Here is a 15,603-nt window from a genome sequence, read left to right on the forward strand (position 1 = left end):
CCAAAAATACGGGGGGGGGGGAGAATCCATATGATAGGTTTTTTCCACATAAAACACATTAATGACTGGAAATTACACCGAAATGCAAAAACAGCCTAATCCTTGTTTTTATTCCTCTGGTGACATTAAGCAGAATGACTCATGTGAGAGTTTATGTCAGTTGAACATACATGTCCACTGTTAATTGGAGACAGGAAGCTCCATAGTTCTGAAAGAACCATGTGTTTCTGGAGACACGCAGACTACAGAATAATTAATGCAGCTCCGGCACAGTGAAAGGAGTCCGTTTTTCCCCTCCCTCCACCCCCTTCTTTTGAAAACGAAGCCACTTCCATTTTTTTTAAAATGTTATTTTTTTTTAAAAACGTCTTTGTCAGTGTCAGCGCTTTGGAGCCGCAGAGCCCAGGAGACACACACACACACACACAATTTCAGACACCCTTGTTTATTTCAATTTCCCTCAGACTCTGTATGATTATAGGGTGTGGAGTCAATATTTATATTTACAAGAGAAGCGAAAGACAAGTTTGCTTTTCCCTTGCTACTGACTGTGGCCTGCTTGCGTGTGCTTTTATGTCTGCTGGGATGCGGAGCATGAAGAATAATCACCTGATTGTTTTTTGTTTTTTTAGGGGGAAAAAATGAAATAAATCTAAAGCCTCGATTTAGACTTCAACTCCAACTGGGCTTCAATGTTTTTTACTCAGGATAAACCGTTTATTTACATATAATCAAGTGTAAACATTAGGACATTCCATATGAAGAAATGTCCACAAATTGATGGCTAGTCATTTTTTTTAATGTTTGAAGAATAATTTAACTGCATGTAAAAAACAAAAAAACCTTGTTTTACTCATTTAAACTTTAGTTGGAATAAGTTCAGGGAATATCACAGCCATCTATTAGCATCTTATTTCATTGTCTTTGCCGTTTTCCAGTGGCTTGTGTGCAATAACTTTGCTGTAATTGCGAATCTCGCTAAAGCAACACTGCCCCGGTCAGCGTCATGTCAGTACCTGTCATTTCATTTCGTATTCCCACACTGTCTGACTGATGCTCAGCCCGTGTCCCAGCAGGCTCTGTTTGCTTTACACTCTGATGAAGAGCGTAACGGCGGAGCGTCTGTGCTGCGTCTGCAAGGCGTCGCTCTGCAACACCGACAGCCCTTCCCCATCTCCAATACCAGTTTTCTTTTCTTTTGTTACTCGACACTCAGTGGTGATGATGCCAAAACATAATATGTCTGCAAGCAGGAACCAACAAAGCGAACCCTTAGTGTCTTTTGCTGGGATTTTATAGTGTAATGTGGAAGTCCATCATTGCAAAGTGGGGGGGGGGGAATAAGTTGAACTTATTCCAACTAAAGTTTTCTTTTTCTGTTTTTTTAATGAAGGCCTCAGAGATTTGTTAGAGGAAATTACTGAAGAAACACATGAAAGTGCACAAGCAGAGAGAGCAGAAAGGAAAAAAAAATTGCTGAGAAAATGTTCAAATCAGTGTCTGGCAACAAAATTGTAACCTAATCTAATCTCACGAAACACTGAGGGTCAAACAAAACCAAAGCTGAACGTTTTGGCCTGCATGTAAACCAGACAGTAGTGTCAGCCTCATGCTGTGAAGAGCTAAAACACAAGGCGATGCTTCAAAAGACCTGTGTCAACGACCTTTTGAGCGAAGTTTCTCTGACCGAGTCAAAGCCGAGAATGAAGTCCAACTGAGAATTTGTGGCAAGTCTTGAAAACTTCTGTTTCTGACTCGCTCCATCCAAACCGACTGAACTTTAGCTATTTACAATGTGCGTTGCTTTTCAGTATCTCTTTGTCTGGTTAAAAAAAGCAGCACTGACTAATTTTCACCTAAACATTCATTCTCTGCGGCCTCTTCAGAAACCCGCATAGCTTTCGTGTCGATAGCTGTGTTTTCTTAAGTTACTCATCTGAAGCTAACGTTATGATTCTGCATTTTAGATCTGGTTTTCTTTTGTTTGACAGAGCCGCACCGTGACATAACACAGACCTTGAAACCTTTTATTTGACTAAGACGTAAACTCTGGTTCTCCCAGACCACCCAGACACCGAGCTAGCTGCTAATCTAAATATTTCCGTAACCTTTCAGCCAGAAAGTATCCACGTTTGTACCTGTTGTCACGTAACTCGTCTTTATGGCAGAAAAATTTATCAGGGGAATGAGAAAATTGGAAAAAAAGATGCGATCCTATTATGTATTTGACAAAAGACAATACAAGTACTCCCCAATCTAAGAAAAAAAAGCAAAAAACGTGGCTAATGTTTGAATGCGGCATGATGTCATTGTCTCATACTTGAACCCAAACTGGTGGATTTGTTTGATCCAACTGAGAAGGAATTTAAAATATTTCGAAATGCTTACGTTAAATCTCCGTGTGCGTCCAAAAACCTGCGTAAATCTGTCGCGCACTGAGAATATGCAGAGTGGTTTCCTGCTCTAACATGACGTGTAGCATGAAAAAACTCAACATGATATGACATTTGAATGTTTTCTTCAAGACTGGGATTCTGCAATAAATGACAAGCTAAGACTGCATGTTTCTTTTATAGTTAGTAGAGCTGTTGCCTTGCAGCAAGAAGGTCCTGGGTTCGATTCTCAGCCCGGGGTCTTTCTGCAGAGTTTGCATGTTCTCCCTGTGCATGGTGGGTTCTCTCAGGGTACACCGGCTTCCTCCCACAGTCCAAAAACATGAGTGTCAGGTTAATTGATCTCTCTAAATTCTTCCTAGGTGTGAGTGTGTGGTTTTGTCCTGTCTGTCTCTGTGTTGCCCTGCGCCAGACTGGCGACCTGTCCAGGGTGAACCCCGCCTCTCACCCGGAACGTTAGCTGGAGATAGACACCAGCACCTCCCGACCCCACTAGGGACAAGGGTGTTAGAAAATGGACGGATGGATGGATGGGTTTTTTTTTTTTTTTAAGCTACACTTTCAAGTTCCAAGTTGTCACGTTCCTGTTTCTGTTTACTTCGTTGTCAAAATTGAACTAATTCAGTTTTGGTAACTCCTTTCCTTTCCTTTCTCATGCCCGTTTAAAAAAACATATTTATCTCCCCAAACTGCCGCCCACTGCCTGCCATCATGAACTCGAGCCCTGAGACACGCTGTCCCTGTCGCAGCCAGAGTTTTTGCCTTAGGCAGCATGTTTGGATAAATGCATACATGTGGTTACCGTCTCTGAAGACAGGCTAGCCATTAAACTACAGGCTTCTCCCATGTCAGCTAAAATACGGGATACCAAATGATGCTCCTCGATATGTTTTACTTGTTTATGGTTGGATCTTTTCTTCTTTTTTCTTAAAAGAATGTTGTTTCGGGGTCAACGCTCTTAGTAATTAGTTTTGCGAATTACTTACGGCACCGTCCTTTTGGAACATGTCTGCAGCATGGCGTTTTTGTGGTGACACATATTTCCTATTTGCAACGCCAAGAAGTGTTACTCTGGGAAATATCAGGGAAAGCACCTCAGCTGGCGTTATCCATCTGCATGTGGAGATGCTGACTAACAGACAAATGAGTCAACATTAATTGGAGACTCGGTATGAGGGGTTCCTCACAGCTCAGATTTAGGCCTGAAAGTGTTTAAGATGTATATCAATGAGCGCCAAATGTATTGACGTTTGTTTTGTTGGACGTTTACGAGTGTTTGGGATGGATTGGTAGCTGGTTTTGGAGGTGACCACAGAGAAAAGACATGAAATCAATAAGCATTTTGATATAAATGAACTTATCAGTCTTGGATAAAACCCAAGTTTGTGTCATTTGAAAGACAAAGCAAAACTACAAAAGCAAAAATCTGCAATGATAATGTAAATCTTGAAAAGATTACAAAGAATAGAATTTCTTGTTGCGAGGTTAGACCACCAAATCTGCTGTAAACCTATTAGTGTTAGAACGGCAAATTAAAAATGTAAGCCAGTACAAAAGATGAAGTACATATTTAAAATAGACAGAAATGCTCAAAAGTAAACAAATATATATAATATATATATATGTGTATATGTGTGTGTGTGTCCTTTCGTTTTCTTTTTTTTTTGCATTCTTTATTTGTTGTTGGGATAAAACGTAACATCTTGATGAGTTTCTTTTTTCGGTTTTGCTTTTCTTTATTAGAAGCTGTTGTGATTCAGGGATGTCTCGTCTTGTGAAAGAAATTCCATCCATCCATCCATCCATCTTCTTCCGCTTATCCGAGGTCGGGTCGCGGGGGTAGCAGCTTCAGAAGGGAGGCCCAGACTTCCCTCTCCCCAGCCACTTCTTCTAGCTCCTCCGGGGGAATCCCGAGGCGTTCCCAGGCCAGCCGAGAGACATAGTCCCTCCAGCGTGTCCTGGGTCTTCCCCGGGGCCTCCTCCCGGTGGGACGTGCCCGGAACGCCTCACCAGGGAGGCGTCCAGGAGGCATCCTGACCAGATGCCCGAGCCACCTCAACTGGCTCCTCTCGATGTGAAGGAGCAGCGGCTCTACTCTGAGTCCCTCCCGGATGACTGAGCTTCTCACCCTATCTCTAAGGGAGAGCCCAGCCACCCTACGGAGAAAACCCATTTCGGCCGCTTGTATCCGCGATCTCGTTCTTTCGGTCATGACCCAAAGCTCATGACCATAGATGAGAGTGGGAACGTAGATCGACCGGTAAATCGAGAGCCTCGCTTTTTGGCTCAGCTCTCTCTTCACCACGACGGACCGGTACAGCGCCCGCTTGACAGCAGACGCTGCGCCAATCCGCCTGTCGATCTCCCGCTCCCTTCTTCCCCCATTCGTGAACAAGATCCCGAGATACTTAAACTCCTCCACTTGGGGCAGGACAGGGAGGCTTAAGAGTGTGACCCCTCTATAATTGGAGCACACCCTCCGGTCCCCCTTTTTGAACAGGGGGACCACCACCCCAGTCTGCCAATCCAGGGGAACTGCCCCCGATGTCCATGCGACATTGCAGAGTCGCGTCAACCAACACAACCCTACAACATCCAGAGCCTTAAGGAACTCCGGGCGGATCTCATCCACCCCCGGGGCCTTGCCACCGAGGAGCTTTTTAACCACCTCGGCGACCTCGCCCCCAGAGATTGGAGAGCCCAACCCAGAGTCCCCAGGCTCCGCTTCCTCAATGGAAGGCATGTTGGTGGGATTGAGGAGGTCTTCGAAGTACTCTGCCCACCGGCCCACAACGTCCCGAGTAGAGGTCAGCAGCACACCATCCCCACTATAAACAGTGTTGGTGCTGCACCGCTTCCCCCCCCCTGAGACGCCGGATGGTGGACCAGAATCGCCTCGAAGCCGTACGGAAGTCTTTCTCCATGGCCTCTCCAAACTCCTCCCACGCCCGAGTTTTTGCCTCAGCAACCGCCCGAGCCGCATGCCGCTTCGCCCGCCGGTACCCATCAGCTGCTTCCGGAGTCCCACAGGCCAAAAAGGCCCGATAGGACTCCTTCTTCAGCCTGACGGCATCCCTCACCGAAGGTGTCCACCAGCGGGTTCGAGGGTTGCCGCCGCGACAGGCACCGACAACCTTGCGGCCACAGCTCCGATCGGCCGCCTCGACAATGGAGGCACGGAACACGGTCCACTCAGACTCCATGTCCCCCACCTCCCCCGGGACGTGTTCGAAGTTTTGCCGGAGATGGGAGTTAAAGCTCCGTCTCACAGGGGATTCCGCCAGACGTTCCCAGCAGACCCTCACAACACGTTTGGGCCTGCCAGGTCTGACCGGCTTTCGCCCCCACCACCGGAGCCAACTCACCACCAGGTAGTGGTCAGTAGACAGCTCCGCACCTCTCTTCACCCGAGTGTCCAAGACATACGGCCGCAGATCCGATGAAACGATGACAAAGTCGATCATCGAACTGCGGCCTAGGGTGTCCTGGTGCCAAGTGCACATATGGACACCCTTATGCTTGAACATGGTGTTCGTTATGGACAATCCATGGCGAGCACAGAAGTCCAGCAACAGAACACCGCTCGAGTTCAGGTCGGGCGGGCCGTTCCTCCCAACCACGCCCCTCCAGGTCTCACTGTCATTGCCCACGTGAGCGTTGAAGTCCCCCAGCAGAACAAGGGAGTCCCCAGGAGGAGCACTCTCCAGTACCCCCTCTAAGGACTCCAAAAAGGGTGGGTAATCTGAACTGTCGTTCGGCCCGTAAGCACAAACGGGCCGAACGGGTGAAAGAAATTGTGCTCTGTTTTTTTCTTCAAATGCAAACACAAAGTCATGAAAACGCGATTCCCAAACAGAAACCTTTGGGAACTCTGGTCCAAAATGAGCTTTTCAGGAAAAGTTAATACGAGTTGCTAGTTTCTGAGCTAAGCTAAACAGGATCTTCTTCCAACTTGTCCACAGTTTTCATTTTGGTTCTTCTGCTTACCGTCCAGGCTGAGATGTTTTAATGTTTGCAGACACCATATCCATTTCCCCGGAAGAGCCGCTCTCAGTTTTACAAGTCACAAAACGACTTGTAACAGAAAAGAGCAACAGAAAAAAAAAAAAAATTAGAGCTGCTTGATTAGGCCTGTTTTTGATTAAAGCGCTAACAAATCACAAGAAGCCCTGAAACACGTACTCCCCCCTCTTTCTGTTGGCCTCTCGGATGTTGGGCGGTAATTTTCTTTCTCTGTGCTGTGAACAAAGGCTTCTCTGTGTTGACATGCATGCGGTGACATATCCGTCCCTGAGCAGCCATTTCTTCTTGAAAGGATAAGTGTCTGACGAGGAGAGTTCGTGTTTCCAACAAAACTAAAATTGCCGCCTGCGTTTGAGGTCCTGCTTCTTCAACGCTGCTGCAGCTTCCCTCCTTCTTTACTCCCAGACCCGGTTGGGATTGTTCATTATCTGTCACACTGTGAACATACATTTGTAGGAACACGGCAGCTGTTATCTTACCGTAAAACAACCAGTGTCGTGTTTTATTGTTGCAGATTGAGCAGGCTCTACTGCACTTTTCCTTCATTCACCGCAATTAACCACTCAAATTAGTGATGACCAGAAGAACAATATTTCATATTGTTTAGAGCTTCTGAAAGCAAGTTGAGGAAATCTTCAAATTTTTTGCGGAAAGTCCTGAAAAAAAAAAAAAAGCAGTTTATTCTCATTCTCTCATTATATCCAGTTTGTCAAAGTAAAAGTTGTTTTCCTGTGGTGTCGCAAAGCCTCTCTGGAGGGGATCTTAATAAACCCATAAACTGTTTATCACAATCAAACTTCTCTAGTGTGATAAAGACGTGGATTGTGCCGGAAGCTAAACTGCTTGATAAAAAAAAAAGTGGGTTGCTTTGGTGATAGCTGTGGCAAAATGTCTGATGTTTAAACTCAAGCATGACAAACGACATACAGCGGTGTGTTGTAAGTTTATCGTGGGATTTGTTTAATGGAGTGAATAAACAGAGCTGAACAACTGAGACAGGTATAGATTAGTTCGGACATTTGTGCCACTTTGTGCCCCCGCTTTAGATTATTAACAAGTTCAGGAGGGCTTCTAAACTCAGACCAAAGCTTGAGGAAAACCTTCCAGCAAGTGGAAAATGTCCTTTTGAATTGGATACCCTCATGTAAGACACACAGTATCTACTGCTTGAAACAATGGGGTACAATTGTACAATTCCGAAATGAAAATCCCATAACCAGGACAGCAAAAGAGCGGCTTCAGAAGCCATCTGTGAATGTCAACTATTGGACCAATGCAACGGAACATTTTTGGAAAGAACTAAAAATATTTGTCTACCAATGCTGCTCATCCAGCCTACCTGAAATGGAGAAGATCTGGAGAAAAGAATGATGGGAAATGTTCATAAAAATGACATAGCAAGCTAGTTTAGCAGGGTTTCCCCCCCAGTAAAATACAAGCCTGGCGGGCCACCAGGCTTTACTTGCACCCTGACCAGGCTAAGCATTGTTTACTGATTTTATATTTTGAGTTTTTAAAGAATTTATAGTTGGGGTTTAGATATTTTTAGTAATGTCTTCCAATAACACATAATTACCTGGTAATATTTTCAAATTTTCTGTCAACATTAAACTTTTTTTTTTTTTTTTACTCAGAAACACGGTAGGCCGTAAGACGACTGCCCTACAGCGCCCCCTACCGCTGGACTTAGCAGGTTTTCTGTAATTGATGCCAAAGGCAAAAACTGCAAAAACATTGTCATCATGAGACAGAGTTCTTTGGGATAAAACTAACATAACGAATTTAGGGGGGAAAGCAGCAACGTACACTGCAAAATGTCCCCTTTCAAAAAGAAGAGAAAAAAAAGTAAAAAAAAAAATAGGGTATAATTTTATTAAAATAAGAAATATTATCTGCCAACAGAACAAGAAATTTTATTTTGTCAAGATTTTCCAAAACAAGAAAAAATATCTAACCAAGATGAACCTACAAATATCTTAAAGTTTGTGTATTTTTACTTAAAACAAGCCAATTTTACTTGTACAAGTAAGATATATTATCTTATTTTAAGAAAAATATTCTCAAGTAAAGAAAATGTTACTTGACATTGAATTTCTTGAAACATCTAAAACTAGCTTACTTTTATTGTTACAAAGGATTAAAATATATATTTTGTCATTGCATATTTTACTCAAGGTCCTGGAACAAGAGATGTTATCGGCTTGTCGGACTGAAGACACAAGTTCAATTACTTTTAACATCTTCATTATGTTTAAGTTTCACATAAACACAACAAAACGTGACTACTGGTCAGGATTTAAAGGCTGGATGGGCATCTGATTCTGAAACAATCCCGTGAAAAGATAGAACAATGAAGATATTACTCATCTGCCGCATAAGATGCCATAAGAGTCAAGCAAACCAAACTGTCCAATGCAAACAAATTTTGGAATTAGACATCAACAATATTAATACAGGAGCTAATGAACGTCTTCCAATCAGCCATAGCCTTTTATATGTGGAAGTCTTGTCTCATTTATGCATGGCGTTTTCCAGACATCTGTCAGCAGCACACAGAGGAGTGGCCACACACACACCTGCTGAAAAGTGTAGCAGCACACTATGATGACCATCACACTATCAGTCCTCCTTTCCGAAGATCAGGACAGACACAGTTCCAATGGCCAGTAGGGAGTTGATTTCACGATCACCACAGAGCTGAAAAGTGGTCTTGTGCGATTGAAGTTCTTGGGTCATCTGCTAATTGCACAGACAGAAAAACAATCACAAAACAAACCATGTTTTAGGGACTGTAATCAGTGTAATGATGAATAAGTGTCATAAATTTCTTACCTCAAGAATGTGAAGGACAGCGTCATTCGCAACTCCCAAAGTTTTTTTGTAGATGGTGCAATAAGTGATGGAGACGTGTCTGGCAAAGGCTTCGCCGTGGCAGTGGCTTGGATTACTTGAAAAATAAAACAAGTCTTATTTTAGTTCATTTGCTCAAATACAATAATACAGGAATTCAAGATGCCAAGACAAAGTCAGTTTAATTACTTAAAAATGACTTGATTGTTTAAAAGCGTGTTTTTACTACATCGCATTAAAGCTCTATTAATTGGCTGCACAGTGGCGCAGTTGATAGCACTGTTGCCTTGCAGCAAGAAGGTCCTGGGTTCGATTCCCGGCCCGGGGTCTTTCTGCATGTTTGCATGTTCTCCCTGTGCATGCGTGGGTTCTCTCCGGGTACTCCGGCTTCCTCCCACAGTCCAACAACATGACTGTTAGGTGATTTATGATTTCCAGTAAACTCTGACAGCTGTACAAGTATATAAGTTCATGTTTGTTTTTATTATTTCATTGACAATAACACAATTATGTGAAGAGATTTTGTTAAGTGATTTCTTTTTTTGTGCTTGAAATAAGAACATTTTACTTTAAGTTCTAGACTTGGAAGTTTGCTTTTTAAATATTGATATTCTAGTTTCTAGTATATTGTCTTAGTATCCATCTTTTATATCTCACTGAGAATACCAAGTACAAAAACACTTAAAATAAGAAAAATATTCCAACATAAAAACCTCTTGGTGAGAAAAATGATCTTGTCAGAAAGAAAACCTTCATTTAAGATAATTAATCTTGCTAAGATTTGAATTTTTGCAGTGCAGAATGCAGAACCGGTGGAGAACCGCTGCTGTGAATTACTGCAACAAAAATGACATCATGTGCTGCTCAAAGGTTTTTTTGTGCAACTGTCATGGAAAACACACACACACGCACACACACACACCCACGCCCACACCCACACACACACCCACACACACCCCCCTCCCCACACACACACACACTCACACAAAAAACTGGTTTTCAAAGCTATGAACCACATGTTGCAATCTGTCACTGAAAGCATTTCTCTGGGCGCTAAGCACACATGCAGACGGCGGCGCTCTGGTAATTGTTGTTGTACCTGCGCAGAAGAACAAAAGGTTAAAGGTTCTTTTTTTTTTTTTTTTTTTTTTACAGAATATTTCCCATCAGCAACTTTCCTTCTTGCTGACGGAGTAAAACTGACACGTGAGCATTTTCGATTGCCAAAACAAAGTGAAGAAAACAAAAAACTAAAAAAGTGTGCAAAAAAAAAAACTGAAATTCCTGGCAGCTCTTTATTACTGCCCCCTCACCCCGCCCCCTGCCTGTTTCCAGGCTTTGGAGGCTGTTTAATACGAAGCTCAGCGCATTGTTCTGGCAGGGCAGCTTCGTGTATAATGACATCTGACAGCGGTGGAGACGAACTGAAGAGCACGTCTGTCTCTCTATAAGTATTTACAAAATCTAACTCTGGGGAACCGCATTCCATTTCTGGAAATGCCATCGTGAGCGAGTCGCCGTGAACAACCACATGGATGTAACTATTACTTTGAAATACCTAGAAAAAAAAAAGGGGACGGGGGGAAATGGGGGTGCACTAGCCTCTCCCTCCCCCCCTAAAATTGGAACAATTTGAAAATGGGTGGTGTAGAAGTGAAGAATGTCAATGAGAACTGCTCTAAGAGGTACAGTTACAGGGAGTGCTCCATTAGAGCTGCTGGCTCCACTCACTCTGGCTGTTGTTCTGCTTTGGCAGCCGTCCAACACTGGAGGGATTTGGGCTCTGCTGTGCTTTATAAACTCAGCCTTAAAAGTAAAATGTAAGTATGTTAAGGCCCGGTGTGTTGCTCAGTTTTTTTTCTCTTTTGTTCTTTCTGAATAATAGTGAGAATCTCTCTCAAAAGTAGAGATTTGAGGCCACGGCTTTTACAGCGAGCAGAAACGCTCGACCATTTCGAAATTTAGGCCTTCTCAGTCTTCAACTTTGATGTTTGAAATTAAGTCTGAAGTAGGTTTGTTGGAATGGAGTGCCAGCTGGATGAGGCAGGGAGGAGCGGGAGGGAGGGGGTCAGACGGTAAGGTTAGTAAAACTCCTGGGCTCTTGTTTTGACTCCTCTCTAATCTCTCTAATTGGTATTTGGGGTCCAAAGACCCCTGAGAGCTGCTGGATCTTTTGAGGTAAAAGTGTCGTGATGTGACAGGGTCAGAAGAAAAAGGGCCTTGCGAATCGCTGGACGGGTTTTGTTTCTTGTGCTCCGTCCTGCTGCTCTCAGCCCTCAGGACCCAAACTGGTCCAAGCGGGCTTCACCTACAGCGCCGCTAACCTTGGAGATTGTTCACTCGGCATCCTTCGGTTGTTCTTTTCCCAAATCCTCGGGGTTGGAGTTCTAATCGAGAAGGAGGAAATACCCTTTAGCAAATCCTGGAGGCACTTCTGCGTGTTTTCGCTTGTTCAAAATGGGCAGTAGAGGAAACGGTTGTAAAAAATAAAAATAAAAAATCCCCACAAAACTAAAAAAAAAATATATAGGAGTAAAGTTTACTTTTCACATAACTTGCCCTCAACTACTTTACTATCCATCCGTCTGTCTGTCTGTAAAACAGCTCAAGCTCCATGTCCCACCACCTGTGTCCACTTTGTTGATTATTCACATCCTGACTGATAAATTGTAAAAAAAATAGATGAAATTGTTTGACACTGTGCTAAACAGACCTGTACAGCCAAATATCACGTAGGGAGTTCCTCAAGGTTGTAACCTCGGGACCCTTCTCATAACATCTTTGTGACTACCCCTTAAAAAAAAAAAAAAAAAAAAAACATTTCCGTTTGCTCTTGCCTACTCTTAAAATTGGTCATTTTTCATTGACAAATGAAAAATAAGAAAATACTTATTCTTATTTTTTAAACTTTTTCATTTTAATCTGTTTGACATGTTTTTTCTTGTATGTTGTTTTTAACTTCTTTGTACAATCACTTTGAATTGTCTCTGGCTGAAAGGTGCTAAATAAATAAAGTCGCCTTGCCTCTTCCGTATATTACATTGCTGTGTCACCAATTTACCATAGTCCACCGCTGACTCTGCAACATCTTTCACATTAGATAGAAATAATTGTTGTTGTTCCTATCAATGCAAATTTGACTCAGTAAGGCTAAATATAACTAACTAACTAACTAACTAACTAACTAACTAACTAACTAACTAACTAACTAACTAACTAACTAACTCCGCATCGTTTCAGGAGCAAGTCGGTGTGAGTAACTTGCGTCACAGACCACAATAGGTGACGATTGACTCGCAGCGGACCAATCAGCCGCGGTTGTTCCTAAACGAAGTCAACGCTGTAGCTGCAACTCCCGCATTACCCAGAGACTTGGAGGCTGGACCTACTGTGGGTCAGCGGATCGTCTTTGGAAAGCAAAACTCGAGATAAGTGTTCCGGAATCGTCTTGCTGAGCTAGACCTGGTCAATTTTTATTATTTTTTCGTCCCCAGTGTACTCCCGAAAACGGGACTCCCCCCAGCCCCCCTTTTTTTTCTTTTTAATTACTGAACCGAAACTAAGGATATGCTTCAACTTTGAAAGCTTCCCAACCTGAAATATGGTTCTAACTGGGCAGCTTTGCACTTTATTGCGGCGCCTCGCTGCCGTTAAGCCACCGGCTGTGACGGGATGAGAAGCGATCCGCCTTATTCTGGGTAGACTTTACGATGGAGACGTTCTTATGCAGTTAGTTTTACATGCTTGGACGAAATCAAGCTGTTGCCATCATTAATGGAGCGGGTTCTACTTCTGATATGCTGCGAGTTGATCATAGCCATCGGTTCCTGTGGCGGATCTCCGAACCATAACCATCGCCCCGTGTGCTGGAAAGCCATCCTCGGATGTCAGGGAGAAGCCGAGTGCCGTTACGCGTACGACCAGTACCTCCACGCCTGCGCGTCCGTTATCAGCGGCGTGCGCAGGAAGTGTCCCAGCCACTGCATCTCATCTCTCATCCAGCTCAACCTGACCCGGCACGGCCCGGATCTGGAGGACTGCGACTGCGCCGCGGACCCGGTGTGCCGGAGCACCCAGCGAGCCATCGACCCGTGCATGCCGCGGACCAGCACCATGGGCTGCACCGAGGCGCGGCTGCAGTGCGAGACGGACCCGGCGTGCAGCTCGGCGATGGCGGATTACCTGCTCCACTGCCGGAAGCTTTTCGGGGGCCAGAGGTGCTCGGAGAGCTGCCGCAAAATGATCGCCAAAATGCGCTCCATCCCGAGGGCGCAGCAGCTCGACGCCTGCGTCTGCGACGGCACCGACAGGAACATCTGCGAGTACATCAAGGAGAGGATGAAGACTCTGTGCGCGGAGTCCGGCGACAGGTTCGCGGGCAGCGGATTCGGGGACTCCGAGGAGGACACGGAGGAAGATGATATTTACCAGGATTATTATGTGGAGAACTTCGGCAGCTCTCCAACTTATCAAACACATCTGAAAACTTTGACCTTCATGGTGGCTGTCGCAGGATTCATCTGAAGGACTGTTATCTGTTTCAGTTTTTCTTTTTTTAAATTATGTGGTAAAATGACATTCGACCATGGCCAGTCCAGGGAATATGGGGGCCCTGAGCGGAACTCCATGGGATCCCCACGTGCAGCTAACCCCACATACCCTAGAGAGGTAGGGAGGAAGGCAGAGTTTATAGTTAAAGGGGTAAAGGTCACCGAAATGCAACTCCAGTTCAGACACAGGCAGAAAAAAAAAGAATCTTGCATTAAATATGATCCAGTTAACGGTACTTTTAAGCTACAAAGGTTATCATTTGGAATGCAGAAATGTTGTTCATACAATTGAATCAGATTTTAAAAGTCGATAAAATTTGTGGTTTTGAGTTGCTAACAGTAGTTAGCACCAAAGTTAGTAGCAATTTCAATTTAGCGTACTCCGAGTGTTACTTTACAAAGGGTGATAAAGGTCATATTCATCGTATTCTGTGCAATAAGAGCATTTACCTAAATACTACTAAAGTCAGCAGCAGTTTATTCTATACTTTTGACTCAATCTAATTGTAAGATTGAAAATAGTAATAAAGAAATACCACAGGTGAAATAGTTAAATGTGTAATAATCAGGATGCTAAATTATTTTTGCAGCGGCTGAAATAATAATTGCCTTTTCTGCTTTAAATAAAAGTGATATCATGTTGTACATTTTGTACAACATGTGGCGTTTTTATTTTACTTTTCAGAGTAAAGTCCAATTCTCTTAGGACCTCCAGGCCAGCAGAGGGCCCTAAGCGGTCAAAACGTTTGCTTGTACCTTGGGCTTTCTCTGAAGTATCATCTGAAAATTAGACTTAAGAGCATTTTTTATGCCCGCGTGTTAAACTGCACACTTTACATCAGTGTATATTTTGTTGAAACGACACAATATCATTAAAAAAAAAAAGGTTTTATAAGAGTTTTTTATATATATATATATATGAACGAGTTGCACTGTGTGGCAAGGTGAGAACCACCTTTGTACAGCCGTGTGTGTTTCACAGATAAAGAAAGTTTGTGTTGTCTCTGCGTGCCTGAAGTTCCAGAGTAAGCCGTCGCTTCCCTTTGAGAGAAACCAAAGTTACATGAGTTTCAACCCCAGGGCAGATTCTGACATCTGCTGTAGGAAGCTCTTAGAATGATGCACTTGTCTCTGTAAACATGGATGTTTGTAGAAGACAGAAGTGTTAATTCCAGACGAATGCATGTTCAAACAGACCAAAGAAAGGATAAATCACACTGCTGGGGGATTTGGAGCCAAAAAAAAAAAGAGAAGTCGCTCGGTTGGCTAGTTTTGTCTTCACTGCCTGTTTGTTTTAAGACTTCAAATGCACAAAGATTGGACAAAAAATATATGCTTGTAATTTGATGAGGGATTTTATGTACCTGTTAAGAACACAGACCCATGAATGTAAAACTATACTGAATAAAGTGATTTATAAATGTAATTTCTGCCTCACACAAGTTATTTTTTATGGGAAGGAAAGATTTTTGTTCTTTATTGGAGCTGTGTGATCATTTTTAATAACATTTCTGAGTGGCATTTTGTCAAAGTGGGGGCAAAATGTCCCCATGGCAAACGAGACCAAACAAAAACAAAGCAGCACCCCCTGCTGGTAGATATATTTTGGTGTTCTATTTCACTACAGTAGACTTTTTACAGTCATTTTAAATCATTTGATATCAGCGAGCTCCAAATAAGTTCTATAAAATGACTAAAACTGCAGTAAGATGAAACAGCAAAAATAAGTAACACCTCCTACTGGTAAATATTGTTTACTGGAGTTTCAAGTCATGTTTTCCTGTGCA

The 15,603-nt window shown here is 43.3% G+C and overlaps 1 protein-coding gene across 1 annotated transcript; it reads left to right on the forward strand.

Moving 5' to 3' along the window:
- Positions 1-12,502: 12,502 nt before the first annotated feature.
- On the forward strand, positions 12,503-15,242 carry LOC116725005 (growth arrest-specific protein 1-like). Its single transcript, XM_032570837.1, has one exon. It carries the CDS (start codon positions 13,041-13,043, stop codon positions 13,788-13,790), a length of 750 nt encoding a protein of 249 aa, XP_032426728.1. The 5' UTR covers positions 12,503-13,040; the 3' UTR covers positions 13,791-15,242.
- The last annotated feature ends 361 nt before the right edge of the window (positions 15,243-15,603 follow it).

This window comes from Xiphophorus hellerii, chromosome 8, assembly GCF_003331165.1.
Source record: "Xiphophorus hellerii strain 12219 chromosome 8, Xiphophorus_hellerii-4.1, whole genome shotgun sequence".
Classification (NCBI taxonomy): Eukaryota; Metazoa; Chordata; class Actinopteri; order Cyprinodontiformes; family Poeciliidae; genus Xiphophorus; species Xiphophorus hellerii.